The sequence below is a fragment of the Chelonia mydas genome, chromosome 27 (genome assembly GCF_015237465.2).
Source record: "Chelonia mydas isolate rCheMyd1 chromosome 27, rCheMyd1.pri.v2, whole genome shotgun sequence".
NCBI lineage: Eukaryota > Metazoa > Chordata > Testudines > Cheloniidae > Chelonia > Chelonia mydas.
Genome location: NC_057860.1, coordinates 2,433,418 through 2,459,931, shown reverse-complemented (window position 1 = coordinate 2,459,931; position 26,514 = coordinate 2,433,418). Strand labels below are relative to the sequence as shown.

The 26,514-nt window shown below is 42.8% G+C and overlaps 1 protein-coding gene across 9 annotated transcripts; it reads right to left on the bottom strand.

Moving 5' to 3' along the window:
• GJC1 (gap junction protein gamma 1) lies at nucleotides 1-26,514 on the bottom strand. Of its 9 annotated transcripts, XM_043536928.1 has the most exons (5): nucleotides 24,928-25,063; nucleotides 21,861-21,875; nucleotides 5,454-5,630; nucleotides 2,249-2,324; nucleotides 1-2,117 (listed from the first exon to the last, which is right to left on the bottom strand). In XM_043536928.1, the coding sequence occupies exon 5, from the start codon at nucleotides 2,096-2,098 to the stop codon at nucleotides 917-919; it is 1,182 nt and encodes a 393-aa protein (XP_043392863.1). In that variant the 5' UTR covers nucleotides 2,099-2,117; nucleotides 2,249-2,324; nucleotides 5,454-5,630; nucleotides 21,861-21,875; nucleotides 24,928-25,063; the 3' UTR covers nucleotides 1-916. The 9 variants fall into 9 exon arrangements, with proteins under 9 accessions (XP_043392863.1, XP_037743039.1, XP_043392865.1 ...); XM_037887111.2 differs by lacking the exon at nucleotides 5,454-5,630 and having other exon boundaries at nucleotides 24,928-25,058; XM_043536930.1 differs by lacking the exons at nucleotides 21,861-21,875; nucleotides 24,928-25,063 and adding an exon at nucleotides 14,099-14,277.

Genomic DNA, 26,514 nt, shown 5'->3' with positions numbered 1-26,514 from the left:
TTACTGTAACAATTTAATGTGCTCATTGTTTTTTGTGTTATAATAAGACCTTACGAAACAAATACCTTACCATGGATTTCACATAAATGTCATGGAATTATTGAATACACAGTCATTTCTACCCATATTTTTTTAGAACATTTTATAGTAGTTCTAAGTTTCTCTTTCCCCTGTTGGGCAAAGCTTACAAAACCCTGCCCTCCCCAATTACGTATGGCATTCTTGCTTTGAACTGATGCCTTCCAACCTGTATTCGTTTGTCTAAATAATTTAAACCACATGGTGCAACATTCTGGCACATTCTGGTTAGTATATGACACTTCCAGTTTGTGAGCTGCACATAACTGTATAAAGACGCAACCGGTGGCACCATTAACAAATATTCTCCAAACCCTCGACTGCTCTGCTGCTAAGCAGCCAACTCGAAATAGGCTCCCTAGGTAACTGAAGTATCCTCTGCGCATGTACAAGGCACTTCTGAAATGCAGAGACAGCTTCACATTTAAAACAAAAAAAAGAGAAAAAATAAGTCCGTTGGCCACAGTAATAGAACAAGCAAAATGCTAAGAGTTACCTGTATTGTTTTCTTTTCTTTAATATAAAAAGTATAACTGCAGAGGTCCAACATACAAATACAAAAATTGTGCATAATAAATGCACCATAATACTGTACATACAGTGTAAACCGTTCAACAAGAATGATTTAAATATACCTGTTCTTCTCCTGACCTGGAAGACACAAGAATAAAATTCTGTAACTCTAGGACATGTGCATAAACACTTTTTGAGAGCTTGGATTGCCAGCCAACAGTATCCCTGAAGATAAACAGAGTCAAATGTTCACTTAATGAAAGTAATTATTCAGTGAATTGCTGGTTATCATTAACTAAGAAAAAAAGTACAAGTTCAGCCAACATTAAATCCAGACAGAGGTCTTTCCATCTCCAGATTTGCTACTGGCACTACTTTTGTTTGAGCCTGCTCTGGATTTCTTCTCTCTGGAACTGCTGGGATTCGTTTGGTTATTATATGCCTGGATTGCAAGGTCCAGACGTTCCTGAGCCACTTTAATCTCCCTCTGCAGATTTTCTAGGTCGGCTGGAATGTTTTCTTCGTTGCTCCCATACTGCTGTTCCTGAGCTATATTAGCTTTGTTTTGCTTGTAGGCCATTTTGGCGTTGGACAATTCAGTATATTGGATTTGATCTGGCTTGACTGCAATGTTATAGCCAGGAGGAGCAGATGGAGTATTCCAAGTAAAAGGGTAGTTATAGGTACCAGAGTCTTCCAGCTCTTTTCTTTTATTGTTTAATGTGTCTCGGATTGTACCAAATCCCAAATGGAGCATCTCCCAGACATTCAAAAGTAAACACAGGCAGCTTACGCCATACATTATTAAAAGGAAAATGGTCTTTTCAGTAGGCCTTGAAATGAAACAATCTATCTTGTGTGGGCATGGTTTCCTGCTACATATAAATGTGGGGCTGACTTCGAACCCATACAAAAAATATTGACCAATAAGAAAGCCAACTTCGAACATAGTCCTAGACAGCAGCTGCAGCACATAGATTTTCATGAGCCCATCCTCTCGAATTCGCCGCCTACCATCATGTTTAGCTTTAGTGAGGGCTGGCTGCTGCTTGTTCTCCCGCTCACTTTCTAGCTCTATTTCTGGGTACATCATTGGATCTTCTTCATGGTCATCCTCTGCCTCCTCCAAACCACGGTGTTGTTTCCAGCGCATTGAAAAGGTTTTGCTCCTGGTTCTTTTGTCAGGTTCGTTATGTTCCACCATTCTGGCAATTTTATGAATGGCATAGCCTAAATACATTACAGATGGAGTGGCTACAAGAATGATCTGAAACACCCAAAATCTCACATGTGAAAGAGGAGCAAAAGCATCATAGCAAACATTTTCGCATCCTGGTTGTTCCGTGTTGCACACAAACTTGCTTTGTTCATCATAATAGATGGATTCCCCTCCCACAGCAGTAAGGACAATCCGAAAGACAATCAAAACCGTCAGCCAGATTTTGCCAACAAATGTTGAATGATTGTGGATTTCCTCTAACAGACGGGTCAAGAAACTCCAACTCATGGTGGTCAAATCGTTTTATCTTTAAAAAAAGAGACACATGTTAAGAGTTTAAAACGCTCAGCCCCAATACTGCCAACATTTAGTCAAGAGAGCAAGGAAATTTAATCATCCATACAAAAATGCTACCTCTAAACTCTTTTGCTGTCTCACCTGTTATCCAGAATCTCTACCAGCCAAAATTTGCCTGAAGAATCTAAGTTTCCTTTGTAGGTTTTCAAGAATGCCACTACAAATAAAGAAGGAAAAAAAAATTCTTAAGTCCCAATCCACAAACAACTGTTTCCAAAGTTATTACAAAAAGGTGGGATAAACATGCTGATGCTGCTGTACCTCGAATTTGAATAAAAGTGACTGTTTAGACATTTAGGCTGAGATTCTCAAAGCAACCAATGGGATACAAAAGCCCAATTATCATGAAATGTAATGGGAATTGAGTATCCAGAACTCACTGTGTACTTTCACTAAAACATTTCATCAACTCTCTTGTACACGTGCATTTTAAAAAAAAGATTTAACAAAATCCATCCATTTTCCCCTTGAATTGTGAAAAATACAGCACAGAGAAAGCTGAACAACGCTAGTAACAACATCCTGACAGACAAGAAATTGTAGCAGAAACATAACTGCACCTTTTCCTCAAGGAGGATTTTATTACAAGCCCTTATTCCCAAGCCTAATAAAGTCAATGAGAGTTTTTCTATTAACTTCAGTGGATTCTGAATTAGGCTCCTAGTGAGGCTAATGTAAGTGTAACATTTTCCATCCATTACACAAAACATACTTAAGAAGTGCCTACTCTGAAAGGAATCACCATGAGATTAATAGGCAGTGCTAGTTAGGGGGAAAAAAGGAAAATGTAACACTTCAGAAAAAGGGAAATCAATAGCAACCAGTAAAAATTACTGAATTTTTAAAGTATTTTAGGAACAAAAGAAATCCTAACAATGGTAACATTACTAGATAGAGATGATAAAACCGTTAACAATGATGAAGTAGTATCAGAGGGGTAGCCATGTTAGTCTGTATCCACAAAAACAACGAGGAGTCCGGTGGTGGCACCTTAAAGACTAACAGAGACTATGTATTTGGGCATAAACTTTTGTGCGTAAAAAACCCACTTCTTCAGATGCATGGAGAAATGATGCAGAAAAGGTCAAAGTGTTCAATAAATATTTCTGTTGTGTATTTGGAAAGCAGCAGGATAATAGACTCACATCACAAGGATGACAAAGTATTTCCAGAGATAAGCTGGGTGAGGTAATATGTTTACTGGACCAACTTCTGTTGGTGAAAGAAACAAACTTTCAGCAAGCTACACAGAGCTATTCTTTAGGTAACCAAGGATGTTAAACTATATCTATTGAGGATAAACACATTTAAATCAGCAGACCCGCACAACCTGCACCCCAAAGTCCTACAAGTGTTGGCTGAGGAGATCTCTGCCCTGCTGATGTTAATTTTTAATAAATCTTGAAATACTGAGGAAATTCCAGGAGACTGAAAGAATGATAAAGTTGTGCCAATATTCAAACAGGACAAGCTGATGACCTAGGTAACTACAGGCCAGCTAGTCTGACATAAATCCTGGGCAAAATAATGGGAAAAAATTGACACAGGATGCAATTCATAAATAATTGCAGGATATGAATATAATTAATGCCAGTCAACATGGTTTTATGGAAAAAGATCAGGTCAGACAAACCTAATTTCATTCTTTGTTGAGATTACAAGTTTGGTTGATAATGGTAATTGTGCAGATGCAATATACTTAAGACATTTGTAAGGTATTTGACTTTATACTGCATGGCATTATAGTTAAAATATTAGCACTATACAATACCAAGACAGTGCACGTTAGATGGATTAAGAACTGGCTAAGTAACAGATCTCAAAATGCGGTCACACCAATGGGGAATCTTCATCAAATGGAGTGCTTCTAATTGGGTTCCACTGGAACCAGTACTGTGCTTTTCAACATTTTCATCAAATTAAAATTTGCAGATAACACAAAGATTGGCAGAACAGTGAATAAAGATGAGGACAGGGTATGGAGCGCATGGTCAGTGGATCCATTGAAACTAAATACATTTTAATTAGAGCTGAGTGAATAATTGTTTTTTTGGTTCAGGGGCCAAGCCTAACCTCTCCTCCAACCCCTCAAATCGGCTTTAACCAAAACAGATTTTTTTTTTCAGTTTTTCTGAAACAGACAAACAGAAGAGGGAAAAATTCTGTTTCGGGTCAAACAGAATGCTTCATTTGACCCAAAACTATATTTTGTTTTGTTTCAGGTGTTTTTTCACCCTTGTTAAATCAGCTATATTTCAAAATGAAACCCCATTTCATTTCAAAATGATCAAAAACAAACATTTCAAAATGAAAAGTCAAAACATTTAGTTTTGAAATGGTCAAAAAGAACCATTTCAACTTTTTCAAAACGTTTTTTCCTTTTTTTATTTCCAAATCTGATCTGAATCTGTGAATAGTTTTGATGCCCTGAAAAATGCATTTTTTTGGGCAAATTTACTATTTCTCGAAATATTTTCACCCAGTTCTAGCTTTAATATAGCCAAATGCAAAGCTGTACATATAGGAGCAAGAAATGCAGGCCACACCTACAGAATGGGGGACTGTATCCTGGAAAGCAGGAACTCTGTAAAGGATTTAGGGGTCATAGTGGGAAAGCAACTCAACATGAGCTCCCAGTCCAATGCTGTGGCAAACAGGGCTAAAGTCATCCTGGGACGTATACACAGAGGACCAATGAGGAGGGTTATGGAGGAGATTTTACCTCTGCATATGGCACTGGTGAAAAGTTGGAGAGAGTGCAGAAAAAAGCCATACAAATGGTTTAAGGGTTGGAGAAAATTGGGTTCTAATTACAACCGAGAGACTTAAAGAGACCAATCTATTTAGACTATCAAAAAGGAGATTGAGAGGTGACTTGATTACAATGAATATGCAGAAAATGGGGAGAAAATACAGGGTACCAAAGGGCTCTTTAATCTAGCAGAGAAAAGCATAACAAGAACCAAGTGGCTGAAAGCTGAAGCCATACAAATTCAAATTAGAAATAAGACTGAATTCTCCATCTCTTAATGTCTCCAAAGCAAGACTAGAGGCCTCTCTGGAAGATATGCTTTAGTCAAAAACAAGTTATTGGGCTCAACATAGGGTAATAGTGAAATGTAATGGCTCGGGACATACAGGAGGTCAGACTAGATGATCTAATTGTCCCTTCTGGCTTTAAACCATACAAATCTAGTTACTTGAGAATTCTGACTGTACAGATGGACCATGTATGATGCTAGTTAATATCTCGGTAGTTGGCCAGTGAGCCACAAAATGTACTTACTTTTTTAGTTTAACTGATGACATCATAACACAGAGCAAAATTTGGCCCTAAATTTACTTTAAGTAGCCACAATATACATTTGAAATGAATTCAATGAAGCTACACCAGTGTAAATGTGGAGTACAAGCAGAATTTGGCCTTTAATTTCCATCAATGTTCATTCCAAGTTCCCAAGAGCTGAAAGCAGAGAAGCCAACTTTTAAAACAGACCAGCTTACAGTATAACAGAGGAAACTGGATCATTAGTTTTAAAAGACATTTATCGTGAAATCTAGCAAGTTTAAGTCCCTTCAGCTGCTTTTCCTACCCGTGAACCCTCCCCCCCACTGCCAATTTTTTGTGATTTTACAGCACCACCATTAAAAAAAAAATCTCTCATCTTGCTGTGTGTCAAAACATAAACAACGTGGGAAACAGACTAATTGTACACAGTACTTTTAAATGCAAACACAATGAAAATTTCTCTCTCTCTAGGATCTGTCAGTTAGTGAACATAGGTGTGACAAATAACAGGAGGTAAAAAAAATTACAAATATAAGTGTGATTTTTAAGTTGATTGTATCCTTTAATAGCCTTATGAAACTGGCTGCAGTTACAGAATACATGTCTCTGCCTTTACAACATGTATACTGCAGGACTCGGCTATAACAGTAACCTTCACATACACACTGTACACTTAATACTTCCCATATTTGCTGTTCTGGGAACATTTAACTTAATAACTCTCTACTCTTTGAAACGAAGGCTTATGGACAGTGACACCCATCTGAAAAAAGCAAACTGTCAGCAATTTCCACTAATTTACGTCATGCCACGCAAGGCATTTGAGAGAGACCTTCATTCCTTATATTTATCATAAGTTCATAACACCACTTGGAGCAGCAAAGGCTGCTCAGAGCAGGCAGAGGAGACATTACAAACAGCATGATCTTTTTCTCTGGCTGTAAGTTGGTCCCAACCTACCTGCTTTCGGATGGCTCTCTAAGGAGGAACTGAAAAATGGACTTGGCATAAACACTGACTCAGAGTTGGGATGAATTATTGTAACACTCAGTGGCTGTCTGCAGTGATATATAACACTAGCTCCACTATTCACAGAGTTTGCTAAAGATGTAGGATCTTGGAGAAATAGGTCAGGAGTCAACACTCTATGGGCCAAATCCACTGCCCTGCCCAAGCCTGACTAAATGGGCTTGGAACAAAGGGGTTCTGCAGCAACTGGGTAGGGAATGGAATCTACCCAGTTCCCAGGCTATGGACTAGAAACAGAGCTGCTCCACACACGCCCCTATGTACGGAGTCCAGCCAAAAGATCTACAGTCATACCCTTCCCTGTATATGGAGTACAGAGCTCCCATGAACCTGGGCAGACACAGGTACAGCCCTCATGTGGACGTCACCAGATCCAGCCTCCCGTCCCCTGATTCTAAGCCATATGTGACTAAGAGGCCTACCTGACCACAAGGGTTGGTGGATCTCCCTGTGTATTATGGCTGAACTTTCCAGTGGAGCCTAAGGGGGTTAGGCTGCCAACTCCCACTGCATTTTAATAGGATATGAGCACCTAACTCTTTTGCACTACTTTGAAAAGTTCAACCTTAAATAGTAAGTATGGGTGTGTGCTCATTTGCATCGCGAACAAGCAATCATTTAGCAGGAAGGCACTCAACTTAGGGGATTCCTTCACTACCCACATCTTATCACATCTTCTCCAATTAAATTAGGTTCATTCATGTTCTTCAAATCATATTCACTTCATTTTGCTTTCAAACAATTTAGCAGCTGTGTGCTGAGAAGAATGTGGGAGTTACCAATGAACTTACCAAATGTCAACCAATTGAGCTTCCAAGAAATGCAGAATGAAATTTAAATTGGCCCCAAAGGCCAATTAAAATGACTAATTGTGACTATTCATTCAAATCTCATTTCTATTCAAACATCAGAGATCACAAGATGTACAAGAGCTTGAGAGGAAGGGAAATAGCTTCCTTTTCTTTCATTTAAAAATTAGCAAGATCTTATTGCTCATGAAGAGAAGGAATAAAAGTCATTGGCTTGTGCTGAACCCAATACAGGCACTGTGCAAGCTTCCCCAACACAGCACGGTCAACAGGCATCTATCTTGACCTGCAATTCAGTTCCCAAGTCCCTCCTGAATTAGACAAGCGGAACTGTGTAGGAGTTTTGCAATGCTGACAAATGGAGACTGTTCTCAGTGGTACCAGATGACAGAACAAGGAGCAATGATCTCAAGTTGCAGTGGGGGAGGTTTAGGTTGGATATTAGGAAAAAAATATTCACTAGGAGGGTGGTGAAGCACTGGAATGGGTTACCTAGGGAGGTGGTGGAATCTCCTTCCTTTGAGGTTTTTAAAATCAGGCTTGACAAAGCCCTGGCTGGGATGATTTAGTTGGGGATTGGTTTGACCTCCTGAGGTCCCTTCCAACCCTGATATTCTATGATTCTATGCCTGGGATGAGACGATGTAATATTATTAAGCTTCCTTTACTTGTGACATGAAACGGGGTTTGATCCCAACTCTCCACTAATCCCTGGCACCACCGACCCCAGAGCTGTTAATTAAAGTTTATGATTTTACACAGCTGAAACAGATGCATGTAAAACCAGCTGCACTGGATAAAAATTGTTTGTTTCTATGTGTTTATGTAACATTTCCGACTCAGGATTCTACTACACTTTTTTTTTTAAAACCCTGTTTTTCAAATATCTGGCCTATTCAGTCTATCTTGCAAGTCTCATGTGACATGTAAAAAACAGAAAAGGGCTCAGAAAAAGCCAGACTGTCAATGTCTATTTGGAGAAGATTCCTGAACAGACATTTGACAACTTGTCTTATTCTGCCCTCACATTTTGGGCATTTTAACAAGGTTCTGTTGATTCCCTACATCATTTCCCCAGAGTTTAAAGTTGTATGTTAAATATGAGACCTTAGATCCAATCTTGCCTATAAACAAGGCTTTAAAATGGGATATAAATAGGTTTGGCAAGGAACAGAGTTTTATGAATACATGTTTGTAATCGTCAATTTCACCGTACATGCACCAAGAGATGAAAAATATTTCCAACAATAATAATGGAAATTTAAAGACAGACAGAAAATGTTGATTGAGAACTTATTAGAGTTTGATTTAAGGGTATTTACTTTGTATATTTTGACATCTGAGGTTGACAATTTGTGTTTTAACTGTTATAAAGCTTTAACTTTTTGAATCTCGGCTACTCTCTACTGTCATTCAATAATTGTCTGACTCCCTCCATTGTCTGACCCTCCATAATTTGCTGCAACTGTGAAAATTTAAATTGATAAAAATAGGGAAAAATGCTTTAAAATAAACATCAATATTATCTGTCAAAACTTTTAAAAAAATAAACATCGAATTCTGCCAAGCCTAGATACAACCATGAAATACTTGTGCTGTCAAAAAAACAAAGAGGTCAAGTTCAGGTCTTTCCTTTTTGAACAATCCACATTATATAAACCAGATTAGAACACAAACCTAAATTTACAGCTAAGGAATGAACCTCCAAGTAGCCTGCTGTGCCCTATAGGTAACACTAACATGGATGCAAAAGTGGCCTTCAATTTAGGAATGCTCGCCTACAGCTCAGGTAACACAGTTCACATGAAAGCATTACATGCTTCATTATGTCCAAAAAGGTGGTTTCCAGTGCAATGTGTGAGGAAGAATAACAACTCCCATTAACAAAAATTGACTAAGACTCCTGTCCATCATGATGCAATTAATTCTGATTTTGTGTGTGTATGTATGTGTGTGAGGAGGGAAATCAGTTCTTTTCGTTCCTCCACCTAATCTAACTGCTGTGGGCTCCCCACATGAGAAGAAACCCCTGCTTTCTCAGGAACTTATCACAGTGCTATGCACACACACAGAGGATCCAAGTTTCCTAGAACAGGCCCACATAACAAGCACATTTCAACAGCACAGGAACAAGTTCTCCAGAAACCTGTTCACATCCAGCTATCAGGCTAGGAGGAATCAAATTGTCCAGTAGCTTGGGAGAAGAAAACCCACAGTGAAGACAAGTATTGCTGCCTGCAAGACAACTAAAACTTCTGGGTATATCTATTGTCTGTCTGTCAAATCTGACTTGAGGCAGAAAATAGAAGCTGATCTTTCCCCTCAGTTTCCTTGTAACTGCTATCCCACAGTAGTTTATTTTATTCATTCATTCATTTGTATTTTGATTGTGGCAACACGAGCTCACAGCCCAGTCTCTGGGCACACTCGGATCAATGAGACATTAGTCTCAAAAATTTACAACACAGTCGCAACAACTGGCTGCAGTAAATAGCCAGTCCCCCATTTTTCAACCACCACCATGGCACCGCACAGAGCAGACTCAAAGGCAATGTCCCCAACCAAGCTCTTAGCAACAAGTCCTTCACATCCAGACCATCTCAGGAAGAAGCCTGCAAGTCAGCAAGCAGCTCCCACTAACCGACAAAGCATGCAAGTTCCAATGTGAAGCAACCTACATGGACAGTCTCCAAAACAATTGATATAGGGACTGCTGTCAGCACTGTAGAAGATCCCAAATGTCAGAAGCTACACAGGGACAAAAGGTGATATCATTTCAGTTGTCAGGCTTTATACAAGCCACCGCCAATTGCATTCAGAGGTGAACAGCGAGCTAGTGAAGCACAACTGTAATGAACCCAGAAAAGTCTGCCCCTCTCAGAAAGCAGCTTGCAGAGTTGTGCCTTAGCGGAACCTTCTGAATGGTCTTTGAGGGTAGATGCAAGGAGAGCAAGTCGCCACAGTCCAGCCTAGAGGTGACAGAGGCACAGAGAACTATGGTGAGATCTGTACCCCAGAGAAAAGGTCAAATTGTCCTAGCCAAGCAAAACTAGGAAAAAGCTCTGCTACCTAGCAATCGAGGAGTGGAGAAGAGTTCAAAAGAATGCCTAGACTGTAAATCTCTCTGACAACTGATGGGTATATGCTCTCAGCAGAGAGAACTGAGAGCACCTGAGAAATCCACCAAAGGCTTCCTCCTCCTTAGCAGCTTCACCTCCATCTCCCGAGAGTAAGCTTGAGCCAGCTAACCTGCATCCATGCCCTGTCTCAGACAGGCACCAGGAAAAGGAGACTTCACTTTCTGGATGTGATGAAAGACAGACCCAAAGGACCGCAGCACACTGAGTGCACGACAACCCCAAACCCCTCTCCTTATCTCCCACAGGGAACCCTCCTATGTGTTAAGTATGGGTGACGACACAGGCCTGCAGAAATCTACCCCACAAGGCAGCTGAGCCAAACATCACCCTCGGGGACATTTCATGAGAGAGAAAGAAGCCACAAAAGAGCAACTCTGTCCATTCTTGGCAGTCTGCAGGCAAGTCAACAGCACCTCATGGTCAACTGTATCGAAGACTGTAAACAAAGACAACCACATTGGCATGAAACCTGACCCATCTCTCACCAGATTACGATGGTTAAAGAAATTAGTACAGTCTCTGAACCACACACACACAGGCCTGAAGCCAGATTGGCAAGAATGGTTTGCTGAGAAAAATCAAGAGACCAGAGCTGCTTCACCACACTGTTCTCGAGCTGCTTCCCCACAAAGGGAACATCTGACAGATAACTGACAAAACTGCCAAATTCAAGTAGTGGTTCCCTGAGCAGAGCCTGTGGGATTGCTCAGTTGAGGGAAGCAGATATCCTTTCTACGAATCTCCATGAGTTGTAGACCCCAAATCCTCCCAGCCATGAAGCACAAGGATTCTGTCAGGTTGCAGCATTTATACCACACTCATTGCTTTGACATATGAGTGCTTTCTTAGCCTGCTCCTGCGCCCACAAAGACAGCCAATCGGGTGCTAAAAAGGTGCAATTTACCTGCAAATTTTAGTGGAGAAGTTTGACTGTATCTGTGCAGACAGCCTGGATTTAACAGGCTGTCCAGCACTTTGAAATCCCTGCTGGCCTAGGCTTTGCAGGAAAGGAAAACTTTCTAAGCTTCTGCCACAGCACAGGAGTGCAAGACACCTTCTACAGTAAGCACTGAACTCTGAGCAGCAGGGCTGCCACCAGTGAGCAGAGCTGAACAGCCCTCTTCACAAACTGCTTCATCTACTGCAGGTTTTCTGTCTACCAAAGTGACTTATGAGCAGCGTGTGTAGGGAGGGGTCATCTGTGCTCAGGGGTAAAAGAGGACTACGCTGTCCTACTAAACCATCAGCAGAGTTTTCTAAACCACACTGTATCCAACACACACACCAGGTGGGCACCATACAGCACTACCTGGACAACAGGCGTTTAGCCATGGGCACTCTTTCCAAAGTTCAGTATCGGTGCAAATAATTTAATGGAACAAGAGGAGATTAGCAGGTTGGGCAGGCAACTCATCATCCATTCCTTCTTCAAACTATTAGCCGGCTGCCTCCGTTTCCCTGTAAATGCTATCAAATACTAGAACTGACTGAAGCTTCAGCTCCACTAAATCAGTTGCACCACCTGCTTTGTTTTGGGAAAAGTGAACAGAGTAAGCTGGAGCTGGTTGCTGGAGTACAGTCAATGCTGGGACACACATTTCAATTTAACAGGAGTTTAAAAACCTCTATTTTCTAAAAATACTCATAAAAATGATCCAAAACCCCCAAATAATGGAATGCAAGCATTGAGTAATATTTGAATTTTTATGGTAGTTTGACAAAAAATGGGTGAAGACTAAGAGAACAAAAAATTCAAAATTACCACTTTCTAAAAATTTGATTGAGCATCTGATCTTTTCTGGACCCCTTTTCCAATAAATCTGAAATTCTAGGCTTTACACCATATATTGTTCCTCACATGCTAATTACTACAATATCAGTTTTGCTCTGGTTGTATTTGTTCATCTAATGATTTTTCACTTTTTAAAATAACCGAAAAGAAATGCGCCACAGGGTAATCAGTTGTATATAGAAGGGGAAACAGACCTTCATGGACCATATCCTGTAGCCTGGAGAAAACTACATTAAGCTAGGAGCCTAGATTGTGAGAGTTCAAACCTTGCCTCTATTAACTGCTGTTTATATTTCCATGTATTTCACCACCCTTATTATTAAGTAAGACCATGAAACCTACCAGCAACCTCCAAAACCTTCATGCATATCAACTTCCCAACTGCACAGAATGTGAGACAGTTAGATGCATCAATCTGCTGATACAAGAGCATACGAAGTCACTGCTAAGGTTTTGCAGCAGAGTGCAAGCTGGGAGACATACTACTTTTAGGAGAGGGAAGTGAATGTTTTATGCTGGAGTGTGTTACCAACAGCACTGTAGGTAATGTGAAAATGTCATTGAAGCCAAGAGACTTCTTTAATTTCTTATTTCCATGCTTTCAAGATTTTGGACAGGTAGGGTGTATCCTGATACAAGCTTAACACTCACTAAATTAAGTTTTTGCTTGTGTATACACACTTTACTTGAATGCAACATGGGACAGAATTACTGCTTAGTAAGATTATTATTCAATTTCAGCCTCAGCACAGACACACTGTGCAGTCAGGGGCACAAAATTTTAAGTGCTAGTCAGATCAGATCAGCAGTTTGTCCTTACAAGAGGGACTTCACAAACACACAACCCAGGACACAGCGAAATCTTTAAAAACTCCATTTGGATATTTAAAAAAATAGTGGCAAACATACATTCTCTTGTCAGACAACCAAGCTTGAGATCCAGGTTGTCCTCGGACAAGACACTATATTTCCAAGACTGGGCAGGTTTACACTATAAAATATGGATCCCAATAATCTCCCACTTGCTTTAGAATCACAGAATATCAGGGTTGGAAGGGACCTCAGGAGGTCATCTAGTCCAACCCCCTGCTCAAAGCAGGACCAATCCCCAGCTAAATCATCCCAGCCAGGGCTTTGTCAAGCCTGACCTTAAAAACTTCTAAGGAAGGAGATTCCACCACCTCCCTAGATAACCCATTCCAGTGTTTCACCACCCTCCTAGTGAAAAAGTTTTTCCTAATATCCAACCTAAACCTCCCCCACTGCAACTTGAGACCATTACTCCTCGTTCTGTCATCTGCTACCACTGAGAACAGTCTAGATCCATCCTCTTTGGAACCCCCTTTCAGGTAGTTGAAAGCAGCTATCAAATCCCCCCTCATTCTTCTCTTCCGCAGACTAAACAATCCCAGTTCCCTCAGCCTCTCCTCATAAGTCATGTGTTCAAGTCCCCTAATCATTGTCGTTGCCCTCCGCTGGATGTTTTCCAATTTTTCCACATCCTTCTGTGTGGGGCCCAAAACTGGACACAGGACTCCAGATGAGGCCTCACCAATGTCGAATAGAGGGGAACGATCACGTCCCTCGATCTGCTGGCAATGCCCCTACGTATACATCCCAAAATGCCATTGGCCTTCTTGGCAACAAGGGCACACTGTTGACTCATATCCAGCTTCTCGTCCACTGTAACCCCCAGGTCCTTTTCTGCAGAACTGCTGCCTAGCCATTACAACAACAAAAATTTAAGAGGAGACTGTAAAGAGAGAGAAGAATGTTAAAACATTCTAGACAAGCTAGTTTTTGTTCTAAATGCTTCAACATACATCCATGCTATTTGCTGTAATACATGTGTACGAAGGGCCATGACATTACCTGGTGTAACTGATTTACCCGCACTTTGGAAGAGCAGCAGCATTGGTCTGTCCAGACTGATGTAACTGGTTTCTGATTGAGACATCAGCAATCCTGCTTAATACAAAGACGATTTGAGCCCCTGCCACATTTTCTGCTTCATTCACTCAGAAAGAAAGGACAGACGGGAGCTCTTCATCCATAGTGGCTGCCAGCAGGATGTGGGAACAAGGAAGCACTGATTATCTGCTGGTTTATCATTTCTAAGGCACCATTTACACTAGGAAATTTCCCCTTGCCTGACTTGGTAGAATCAGGTTTCAATTGTACAGGGGTGCTGAAAACAATTTCCTTCCCATCACTTCATCTATGCTACCAGGGCAGCTGTTTTGACTACCATTGCCAGCTGATAACCATTATCAGCAATAGGTTAATTTCCTAGTGCACCTGGGACAAGTCACAAGTAGATCACAAAAGACAGCACCTCCTCAGTAAGCATGTGCTAGACATAAACACAGCATACACAAACCAATCAGCTGGAGTAAGACAATAATAAAGTAAAAACAATTGTGCCAGTGGTAATTATTGGTAGACAAGTCACACTTATTGGATTAGTGTTTGCTTAGCAGCTGAATTTCGCTTCCCTCCTCTTTCAGAAGGTAGCACAGGGATTCGTCCAAGGTAATATATACCCAGCCCTGAAAGCCAGTGAAAATAGCCAAATTTTGCTGACACTGAGGTCAGTAAGAATTTTGCCATGGACTGCAACGGGAGTAGGATCAGGCCATTCTGTAAAAAAGCTGAATTGCGGCATGGAAATGTCGAGCTGAAGAGATGGAAAGTTCCAGTGAAGGGGGCAGCAAGAACACAGAAAAAGACTTGATCTGGGAGCAGGACTAGGGAAGATAATTTTTAGACTGATGGAGTGAAAGTGGAGATAATTGCAGAGTTTTTTTTGTACACTTGAATTTATTTTTTAATAAAGTATTTTTATTTGGGTTCTGTTGAAGTTTTCAGTTGTAAGAGTATTTCCACTTTTAAAAGTGTTTTAACCTCAGTATCTTTGCATTAGGCTGGGTATCTGTTTTAAATGGATGTCTGCTTTTAACCAAAAGTGTACACGTATTTTTAAAAATAGTTGAAAAATGTTTGAAGTGAGAACTGGGAGATTATTTTTACTTCAATACAATCAAAAAGGAAGTTGTTTTATACAAGAGAGCACAGCCTGAAGACAAATGTATTCCATGCCCATAAACCCTGGTCAGTGTTAACTTTGTACTCATCCTTTCAAACTAACACAATTGTTTAACTGGGAAGCGAGTGGCATTATCACCCTGACCTCCTAAAAGTGTCTCTTCCAATTAAATGGCCTGATCCTACCATCCTTACTCACATGAGAAGTGCTGACTATTTGCACAAGTACGGTTTTCAGGAGTCACCGTTAACCCTTAAAATAAAAAGGACACGCACACCAGAAATTCAATGCATCATTCAGGTCCTTTGGATAGCATACTGTTCTATAAATACATACCATGAGTGAAAGTAAGAGAGGGAATGAGAATGCAGGGTGGTGTGATGTAAAGCACTTTATAAATGGTGATTAGATACACAGATGCTTCACCAATGAGTTAGCAATGGCCACATTATTCACAAGTGGCCAAGTCATGGGTGAGTTATTCAGAGCTCCCCAAATGAGTGCCAATAAAGCCATTACACCAAACGGCACTATCATTTATTCTGTAGATGCCACATATTTTAGAAGTATTTCACAGTTTAATTTCTCTTTTTAAATAAAGAATAATTATTTTCCACATCCCTTCACCTCTAAAGCTCAGGTCCTTTACTAACATCAATCCAACTGCACAGACAGAGGAAAAACACATATAATAAATTTAAGAATCCTCTAGAAAGTGACCTAAAATTGATCCTCCTAACATAGTACCATACTACTACATAAGTCTCAGGAGTTTCTAGGAACCTTTCAAATAACATAAAGTGCCCAAGTCCAGCCCTTCATCAACCACTGAATTATATTAGACTCATAGACTTTAAGGTCAGACGGGACCATCGTGACCATCTAGTCTGATCTCCTGCATATTGCAGGCCACCGAACCTCACCCATTCCTAAAATAGACCCATAACCTCTGGCTGAGTTACTGAAGTCCTCAAATCATGGTTTAAAGTCTTCAAGTTACAGACAATTCACCATTTATACTAGTTTAAACGTGACTCATGACCCATGCTGCAGAGGAAGGCGAAACACCCCCCCAGGGTCTTGACCAATCTGACCCAGGGGGAAATTCCTTCCCAACCCCAAATATGGCAATCAGTTTGTTAGACCCTATCACTAATCCACTGCTGAATTTCACCAGTTCTGCTCCTCTTACCAGTACAAATTTCCACATTTGGAGAGTAAAGAGGAATCAATATGCCAACAGGCTGTTTCTTGAATGAGAAATGGCAACTGTTTGAAGCTGTGGAGAAGTTTTAAAATAGGGGACAAGGACTAGTGGTTAGAGTACAGGTGAGACTTGGGGCAAAGGTGAATAATAACATGCAATGTATCACCTGTTCAGCAGCACCAAATATGTGGTGCTTGCATAAAAGAGTTTGGTATGTAACACTTGCTGATTGCCTGTTATGAAGTTTACATTTCCTTTTGAGTACTGGAGCCCAGACAAGTACCATAAGCTGTTATAATTCTGTTGTCTGACAAACCTGTATCTAAAAAGGTGAAACTAATTTCTGTGATAGTTCAAGACCAATCCCATGTCCTTATTTAGGCAAAACTGCTGTTAAGAAAGGAATGGAGGATTTAGCCTCATTTCCTATGTGGAAATTTAGATCCCAATTCAGCAAGTCACTTAAGCACATGCCTAACTTTAAGCTTGTGAGCAATCCCACTGACATCAATTGCACTACTTAGACAGGTTTCAGAGTAGCAGCCGTGTCAGTCTGTATTCGCAAAAAGAAAAGGAGTACTTGTGGCGCCTTAGAAACTAACCAATTTATTTGAGCATAAGCTTTCGAATGCATCCAATGAAGTGAGCTGTAGCTCACGAAAGCTTATGCTCAAATAAATTGGTTAGTCTCTAAGGTGCCACAAGTCCTCCTTTTCTTTTTAGGTAGACACATGCTTAAAGACCTTCTTGACTTTGGGCCTTGGAGGTGAACTAAAAGACATTGAAAATAGGTATTTAAAATGGAAGTGTTCACAAGTTAATCCTGGTGGTGTAAATGGAGCTGCTAATGTTAAACTTGCACTGGAATAGATGTGTGTCTGTGTTTTGAAGCATCTGTTCAAGTTTAAGCATATAAAACATTTTTCAGTCCAATGATTCCATAGGGAAATGCCTCAAACATCAGCTCAGCTGACTCAAATTTTTCATTGCATTCCCCTATGACCATAAATACACCATTCATTACTTCAAATATATCTTTTTATTTATAGCTTTAAAAAAGAAGCTTCTAATTCATTTTATCACATAAATCCTGAGATGTTAATTTAAACATCACCACTACTTAAAAAATATCTACTAGCCCATAGTCCAACATGTTTTATAGCTAGCCTTTAACTAAGCAATATACATTTTCAGCAGGCAAAATGCAGTTGGTCTTTTTACTACTGTGCAATGGCAGGTATTGTATCTTGCTGCAGAAAAGCTCTGAACTTTAAATTACACACACAATCCTCCCTCCAAAAAAGTTTTACTTCTGAAAATATCACTTTATTAGAATGTCACCGTGCTCTGTTACCAAAACACACTTGGCAGCATGCTAATTTAAAATAGTTCATAAAGACTTGGTGGTCCTTTGCCCTTATTTTTCATTTTGTGATTAAATTTAGAGTTTTTGCAATAGCTGATTTCATGATTCATTTAATTTTTTTCTGAACCTCAAAAGACTTCTAAAAGTCAAAAAGACAAACTCTCACCTAGATCTCCATGCTCTCAAGCCCCACCCAGAACACACAAACACACACCACAACTTAGCAAAACCCATGCAAGAATTCAATCCTTATCAGGCATACACAGTCTTTGTCTAAGAAAGAATTCCTCTTCATAAGTTTTGAAAAGTTGGATTGGTTTGAAACTCAGCGAAAACCATCTTAAGAGACCACTCACAAGACTGACAGAAACAGGTAGCTTAGCAGAAGTAGGTCTAATATCAAAACTGTACTCAACATGTTTGGAATCTTTGATAGTCTCTTAAAACAGATTTATCTATAATCAAATCAAAAACAACTTCCCAAACCTATAAAAAGAAGTTCATTGTTGGACCAAGACCTTGCATGTGACATTTCAATTCAGAGCAAAATGTTACAGTCAAATTACAGCTACTCAAACAGAAAAGGGAGATATTGAAAATGGAAAAAAATTCCTTTCACGGGAGTTGTAGATATACTTGTAAAAGACACATTCCTAATCTTGATGTAATTCAGCCAAAAGACTCTAAAATGGTGATCAGTCTGAATGTACAGCTGACTTGGTTCATGAACAGCACATGAACCTTTGCTGTGTATCCTGCATACCCCTGATTGAGAACCACTGCTTTTAGCACTCCGTTCAAAAGACTGTCAGGGTGCTCTACAACTACTCAGGCCACAGCTGGCTTAAAACCATTCTGATCTGCCCAAGCAAAACTTGCTGCTACTGATGTTTCAAAGTCTTAAAACAGCTGCTATTATATTTATACCCTTCTTCATCTCCCGCCTTCACCCCCATCCTTGCAATTGGACCACAGAATATATAGCTCTCATAGGTACAGCTTAGTTTCATTAGAAGGAACCAAAAACACACAACAACAACAACAACGAGTTGATCACCCCAAAACTACACCTCCTGGCCAGCCCCATATGTGCTATACTGCATTCAGAAATAAACCTTTTTCCAGCTTGCATTTTGAATTACTCCACTAAGCTTTATAGAAGTTATATCAAATGAATTTTGGGGAGAACAGGACAGACTGTACGTACATCAGTCCTTCAGGAGGTCGCACCTTAGAGCAGAGAGTATGCAGCTGTGTACTTCCATATTTCCTGTCTCGGCACACAGAGAAGTCAGACAGCGCCTCTGTTGCTAAACCCAGGTTGGGAACAGTCTCTTCTCTTCTTAGCCCAGGGGTTCTCAAACTGGGGGTCGGGACCCCTCAGGGGGTCGGCAAGGTTATTATGTGGGGGCTCACGAGCTGTCAGCCTTCATCCCAAAGCCCGCTTTGCCTCCAGCATTTATAATGGTGTTAAATATATAAAAAGTGTTTTTAATTTATAAGGGGAGGGTCACACTCAGAGGCATGCTATGTGCAAGGGGTCACCAGGACAAAAGTTTGAGAACCACTGTCTTAGCCTATCACCATTTTAACAGTTTTACATAAATGTAGTAAGATAAAGTGATTTAAGGCAGCTATTTGCAACCTCATTTTGGCGCTGTTGGTAGAATTTAAAATTTGGGGCCAAAAGGTCATGACATCAAGTTCTCACACTGGGATTGGTACTTGCACCAAATGCTTGCAGGTTGTTTAGGAGGGTAGGGGTGGGGATGGGGAGAAGCAGGATAGATCTGATGAGGTTCAACAAGGACAAGTGCAGAGTCCTGCACTTAGGACAGAAGAATCCCATGCACCGCTACAGACTAGGGACCGAGTGGCTAGGCAGCAGTTCTGCAGAAAGGGACCTAGGGGTTACAGTGGACGAGAAGCTGGATACAAGTCAACAGTGTGCCCTTGTTGCCAAGAAGGCTAACAGCATTTTGGGCTGTATAAGTAAGGGCATTGCCAGCAGATCAAGGGACGTGATTGTTCCCCTCTATTCGACATTGGTGAGGCCATCTCATCTGCAGTACTGTGTCCAGTTTTGGGCCCCACACTACAAGGAGGATGTGGAAAAACTGGAAAGCATCCAGCGGAGGGCAACAAAAATGATTAGGGGACTGGAACACATGACTTATGAGGAGAGGCTGAGGGAACTGGGATTGTTTAGTCTGCGGAAGAGAAGAATGAGGGGGGATTTGATAGCTGCTTTCAACTACCTGAAAGGGAATTCCAAAGAGGATGGATCTAGACTGTTCTCAGTGGTAGCAGATGACAGAACGGGGAGTAATGGTCTCAAGTTGCAGTGGGGGAGGTTTAGGTTGGATATTAGGAAAAACTTTTTCACTAGGAGGGTGGTGAAGCACTGGAATGGGTTACCTAGGGAGGTGGTGGAATCTCCTTCCTTTGAGGTTTTTAAAGTCAAGCTTGACAAAGCCCTGGCTGGGATGATTTAGTTGGGGATTGGTCCTGCTTTGAGCAGGGGATTGGACTAGATGACCTCCTGAATTCCCTTCCAACCCTGATATTCTATGATTCTATGTGCTTCTATAAGTGCATCCTTGCATGAAAGAATATTAAAGGTCCACCTGCTTATTGCTGTTCTGATGAAAATTAGAGACTCCTTGGTACGTCTTGAAACCAAGAGAAAGTAACCCTGTGATTTGGGGCAAATATTCTCTATCAAGCAAAAAAGCAAGTGCTAATGCTGAAGGCTGTGTTAACATTACCCAATCTTTGCACTACCAGTATATAACATATTCCCTCCAATGCCAAAACATATATATGAAAGTAAATTTTTTTCTACTTAGCAAAGGAAGAGATTGCATTACAACTAATTCAGAGATATTCAAGGCTTAAAGTCTATATGGCCATAATCTGATATTTATTTGGCATATGTACTGCTAGTTGCATTCTGCTTCCCCAGACCGCAGACAAGCTGCAGCTGGGTACTTATGGGGGACACGTCCTGAGTACCAATCCATTGTCCCCCCATAATCTGATACAAATACTTAATGCCAACACAGAAGTTTCACCTCCAATGATGGCCAAAAATCCTATCCAGTTGAAAAAAGAATATCTAAAATCCTTTTTCATCTATAAAACTATAGCTTTGCACAACAAAAACAGCTCAGACCTATGGACTAACTACTTGGAAAGATTTACAGTCTTGGTTCTTAGTAAAAAACAGCTCTGATAACAAAAGACATTTTACAATTACATTTTCTAGACTCCTGCACTTTTTGGCTCAGGAATATATACACATTTAGTCTTAATGTGCGTCAGCTGCTTAAGTTTTCCATGCAATCCTTTCTGTCTGCTCACTAAGCAAGCCTTTTTCACATTTAAAACCTATGGGAAAGATTTTCAAATAGAAGTTAGGCACTTAATTCCTATTGATTTTCACCGAGTTAGGTGCCTTTGAAAATCTTCCCGCAAATCTAGTATACGTTACTCCCTGCAACTTCCAATTTTTTGTACATTTTAAAAGTTAATTTTTAATAGCCCAGAGAATTAATTTGATAAAATAACCTCTAAGTCGTTGACAATTCAAATGATCAAGTTACTTCAACAACAGCTAAGTGGGGCTCTTTGGTTCACTTTGGAAAGTTTTCAGACTAGAAAAACTATTGTAGTATTGTAGCTGGCCCACACTCATCAGCTAAGGTCACTTTTAAAACTTACTTTTAAATAATAATTATGAAGAGCAAATTCAAAACAGCAAATTCAAGGCTGCCTTTTGAACTCTGCTACAAAAGAGCATGATCTATAAAAATAGCTTTGACAGGACTGATTTCACTAGACACATATTGTTAAAGCTTCCCTTTTACCTCTGTGATCACGACAGGCTGTTGTTGAAATTGCAGCACACTTGAAACCAAAATTTCACAAAGTAAGAGAAGCGGATTGGATTTTTTTAACAGAAAGAGAGGGGAAAGACAGAAGCAGCACAGAATTATTGCTAAAATTTACTCACATGGTTCACTGGTTCCTAGTGGAAAAAATATTAGACTCAATGCGAGGAGACGTCAAGTGTTGTACCAAAAGGACAAAGACAAGATACTCAAAATTATATTGTTGAATGTGTAGAAATAAAAATCTGTGAGCATCTATTTCAGCTAAGGTGAATATTAAAGTGCTCTTGAAAAAAAATATTGACAGAAGAAGCTGAAACACAAGAAAGTCATTTTCCAACACAGTTATTGTTTGAGAACCTCCTAGCACAGCCCCCTTCCTCCTCCCCCTATATTGTGCAGACAAATTGCAATGCAAGTCAGAACAACTCCAGGGGGATACCATGGGTTTTCCTCTCATACTGGAGCCTGAAAACCTTTATGACAATGATCAGTAATGATGAGAAAAGCAAACTCCAGTCTCTTTCTAACTCTAACCTCTCCCAACCAATTATTTCAACAAAGTAGTTTAGGCAATAATATTTCATTAATCTTTTCCCTCCCCTCTAATTATAGCAGATATCTCAGACTCCATGTGTGCAGGCATAGCTAGTGGGAAGCAAAATGCAACCATGACAGAGACACAGAAACAAAGCTGTTGAAAAAAATAATGCCGATCTATCACCAAACCATGGCCAACCCGCCAGCACCACCACAGCCCAACAAATTCAAACCTCACCCAAAAGCACAATCTCTTTGCAACTGCAGGTTGCTTGATAGGTTTCTTTTAAGCACAACCACTCCTCCCCCAATTCAAATAAGAATTTAAATGATAAATATTTTTATTATCCTAAAAACAACCAAAACAAAAAAGAAACCAAAACAAACTTGCACTCACTTCACCTGGTCTCACTGGGGCTTGAGCGTGAAAGCAAAAGGGGGACAGGATCCTAGCTGAAAGGACTGAATACCAACCCCAGAAAATAATGGGGAGCACTCAGAAGGAAAAATTGTTTTCCTAATCAGATGGCTTGCTCCATCAACACAAGAGTTTCCCCTCAATACGTCTGCCATGCTCCCTCTGGATACACTAACTCCAGCTTGGCTCTCTACTGCTCTCAGAAGGTTCTTCCAATTTGCTACTTTGGCTATGTCTATACTACGCCACTTTTAGCGACAGGGTTATGTCGCTCCAGCCACGTCACTAAAAGGCACGCAGTGTAGCCGCTGTTTGTCGGCTCTCCTGCTGACAAAAATCTTCCACCCCCAACAAGCAGTGTTAGCGTTGTAAGAGCTTTTCACACCGGTGCTTATCATCGGCGACACTTTTGTCTTTCAGGGGTGTGTGTGTGTGTGTGTGTGTTTTTAATACCTCTAAAGACGAAAATTTTGTCGTTCAGTTGCCAGTGTAGACATAGCCTTACATTCCTCCCCCATCTTTAACTAGCATTTAACTGGCATTAACTAGCTGAAGACTCTGTTCATAGCCCTACACTTTATCTATAACCCTCTTTTGTTATAGGGTTCATAATAAATGCTCTCAAAGGGTTTTGAACATTGTTGGATTTGGGCTATTTTCCAAACTATAGACATTTATAAGAGACAAGAGGGTCCCCACTTTTCCCGTCCACCTCTTCATAGAGTCATAGAATATCAGGGTTGGAAGGGACCTCAGGAGGTCATCTAGTCCAACCCCCTGCTCAAAGCAGCACCAGTCCCCAACTAAATCTTCTCCTCTCCCTCGTCAGTCCTCTCTCTGACAAGGGCCAACTCCCTGCATGAACCTCATCCACATGATCAGCAGGGTATTTACATGCCATAGAGGGCCCTACCCCTGCCTGTCACCTGGGGGTCTCTGTCCATCCTGTAAGTGCAGTCACGGCACTAGCTCACTGGGGGGCCTAAGCAGGAATATTTCCTCCCCCCAATAAAACACATACTAATAATGAATGGGGAGGGCAAGGAATTGCTTAGTCTGCTTATGCCTAGCACTGGCTCTGCTGAGCTGCATCCCCACAGGACCGGGGGCAACCAGGAAACCACTGGGAAGTTTAATGTTTCAAAACTCACAGGACGGGAAGCAACTTGTAAACTACCCTGAGTCCCTGACACACACCTGATGTCCTCTCTTCACCCTCCCCCCTCAGCCCCACTGCCCCCCCAACCCTGCCAGCCCCAGTACCCCCAACCAACTCCCCCAGCCCCAGTGCCCAGCTGCCAACCCCCCCACAGCCTCACTGCCCCCCCAACCCTGCCAGCCCCAGTACCCCCAACCAATGTCCGCCAGCCCCAGTGCCCCCTGCCAGCCCCAGTGCTCCCCCAACTCTGCCAGCCCCACTGCCCCGCCAACTCCCACCAACCCCACTGCCCCCCACAACCCTGCCAGCCCCAGTGCCCCCAGCCAGCCCCAGTGCCCCCCCAACCCTGCCAGCCCCACTGCCCCCACCAGCCCCACTGCCCCCAACCAACCCCCCCAGCCCCACAGCCAACCCCCGCCTCAATGCCCCCCCAACCCTGTCAGCTCCATTGCCCCCGCCAACCCCCGCCAGCCCCAGTGCCCCGCAGCCAACCCCCGCCTCACTGCCCCCCCTACCCCCCAGCGCCCCCCAACCCACCCCTGCCAGCCCCAATGCCCCCAGCCAACCCCCCCAGCCCCAGTGCCCCGCAGCCAACTCCCCCACCCCCGCCAGCGCCCCCCAACCCGCCCCAATGCCCCCAGCCAACCCCCCCAGCCCCAGTGCTCAGCAGCCAACCCCCCCGCCTCACTGCCCCCACCAGCCCCACTGCCCCCCCAACCCTGCCAGCCCCAGTGCCACCAGCCAACCCCCCCCAGCCCCGCAGCCCACCCCCCCACCTCACTGCCCCCCCCACCCCCGCCAGCCCCAGTGCCCCCAACCAACCCCCCAGCCCCGCAGCCAACCCCCCCCACCCTCACTGCCAGCCCCACTGCCCCCCCAACCCTGCCAGCCCCAGTGCCACCAGCCAGCCCCCCCCCCAGCCCCGCAGCCAACCCCCCCACCTCACTGCCCCCCCACCCCCGCCAGCCCCAGTGCCCCCAACCAACCCCCCAGCCCCGCAGCCAACCCCCCCACCTCACTGCCAGCCCCAGTGCCCCCAACCAGCCCCCCAGCCCCGGTGTCCGCCGCTCACTCGCTCGCCCCGCGCGGCTCCCGGGCACGGTCCGGGCGGGGTCTCTGGGCGGCCCGTGCCCGGGGAGGGGGCCCGGGAGCCGCCCCGCATCGCTCCCCTCAGCCGGCCGGACCCCGGGCTCGGAGCCTCCTGGGGCCCCCCCGGCCGGGGAGGGCAGCGGGGCGCATGCGCAGCTGCCCGCCGGCCCCCTCGGTCTGCAAGGGGGGGCGGCGGCGCGGGGCGCGGGGCGCGCGGGGCTGGGGCTGGGCAGCAGTTGCCGGGCTCCGGTGGTTTGCACGCGCCGTGCCGGTTGCCCCCTACAAGGCGGCGTTTGCACGCGCGATGCCAGTTGCGCGCACAGCGCAAGGCGTTTGCACGCGCGATGCCAGTTGCGCGCACAGCGCAAGGCGTTTGCACGCGCGATGCCAGTTGCACACGGATACCGGCTGCACGTTGGAAGTTGCTCGCCTGATGCTGGTTATACTTTGTGAGGTGTTTCTCTCTGTTCATTTCATCCCATTGCTCTTCCTCATACCCCTTGCACACCCCAATACAGCTGTTCCCCAGCCCTGAAGGGGGTTCAGCACATCCCTTCTCAATGCTGAGACAGTATCGCCTCCCCTTAGTCATCACTGAACCAAGCTATAGGTATTTAGCTCTTTTGACCTTCTAAACCCGTGGTTTTCAACCTTTTTTTTCATTTTCAGACCCCTAAAAAAGTTTAAATGGCGATGCGGACCCCTTTGGAAACCTTAGACACAGTGCGCAGACCGCCGCGGGCCGCGGAGCACAGGTGGAAAACCGCTGTCCTAAATCATTCCCCCAGCTCCCCACCACTTCTGAACTGCTCTTCTCCCAGCGCCACCCAGTTTGTCAGGATCTTTCTGGGGATAAGCGCTCAGAACTGAATGCAACGGGGTCTATTCTGCTTTGAACATTCATTTCTGGTTAGATGTTGGCATCCAAGGTAGGATGACCAGATGTCCCGATTTTATACGGACAGTCCAGATTTTGGGGTCTTTTTCTTATATATATTACCTCCCACCCCATCCCAATTTTTCACATTTGCTGTCGGGTCATCCTAATCCAAGGTTTCCTGAAAGCAATTTATTTAAAACAACATTTTAAAAAAATGGGATCCCCCCCCCCTCCAAAATATATAAAACATTTTAAAAAGTAATTATTCTATAGCTTCCCTCTGCTTCTCAGAGAGACAAGATGCGGGAGGTAATCTCTTTTATTGGACCAACTTCTGTTAGTGAGAGACACAAGTTTTCCAGCTTGTCACAGAGCTTGTCTCCCTCACCAACAGAAGCTGGTCCAATAAAAGAGATTATCTCCCGCATTTTAGCTCTCTAATATCCTGGGACCCCCATGGCTACAGCTACACCACATCTTTCTACTTATGACAGTTTGAAAACTAATTTGAAACAGCAATAATAATAATAACAAAACAGGACTAGTACCTTCTGTGCGGTTCCTTTCATCGGGAAGCTGGCCCACACAGAAATACAGCCATGTCTGCAGAGGATGGAGGCAGCTGTTTAGCAGAGAATACCACACTTCAGGGCAGGAAGTGCAGAAGAACGCTATATCCAATTGAAATGA

Bases quoted from the DNA above. Each gene is read 5' to 3' on its own strand.
- GJC1 (XM_007053829.4), bottom strand. From the start codon at position 2,098: ATGAGTTGGAGTTTCTTGACCCGTCTGTTAGAGGAAATCCACAATCAT.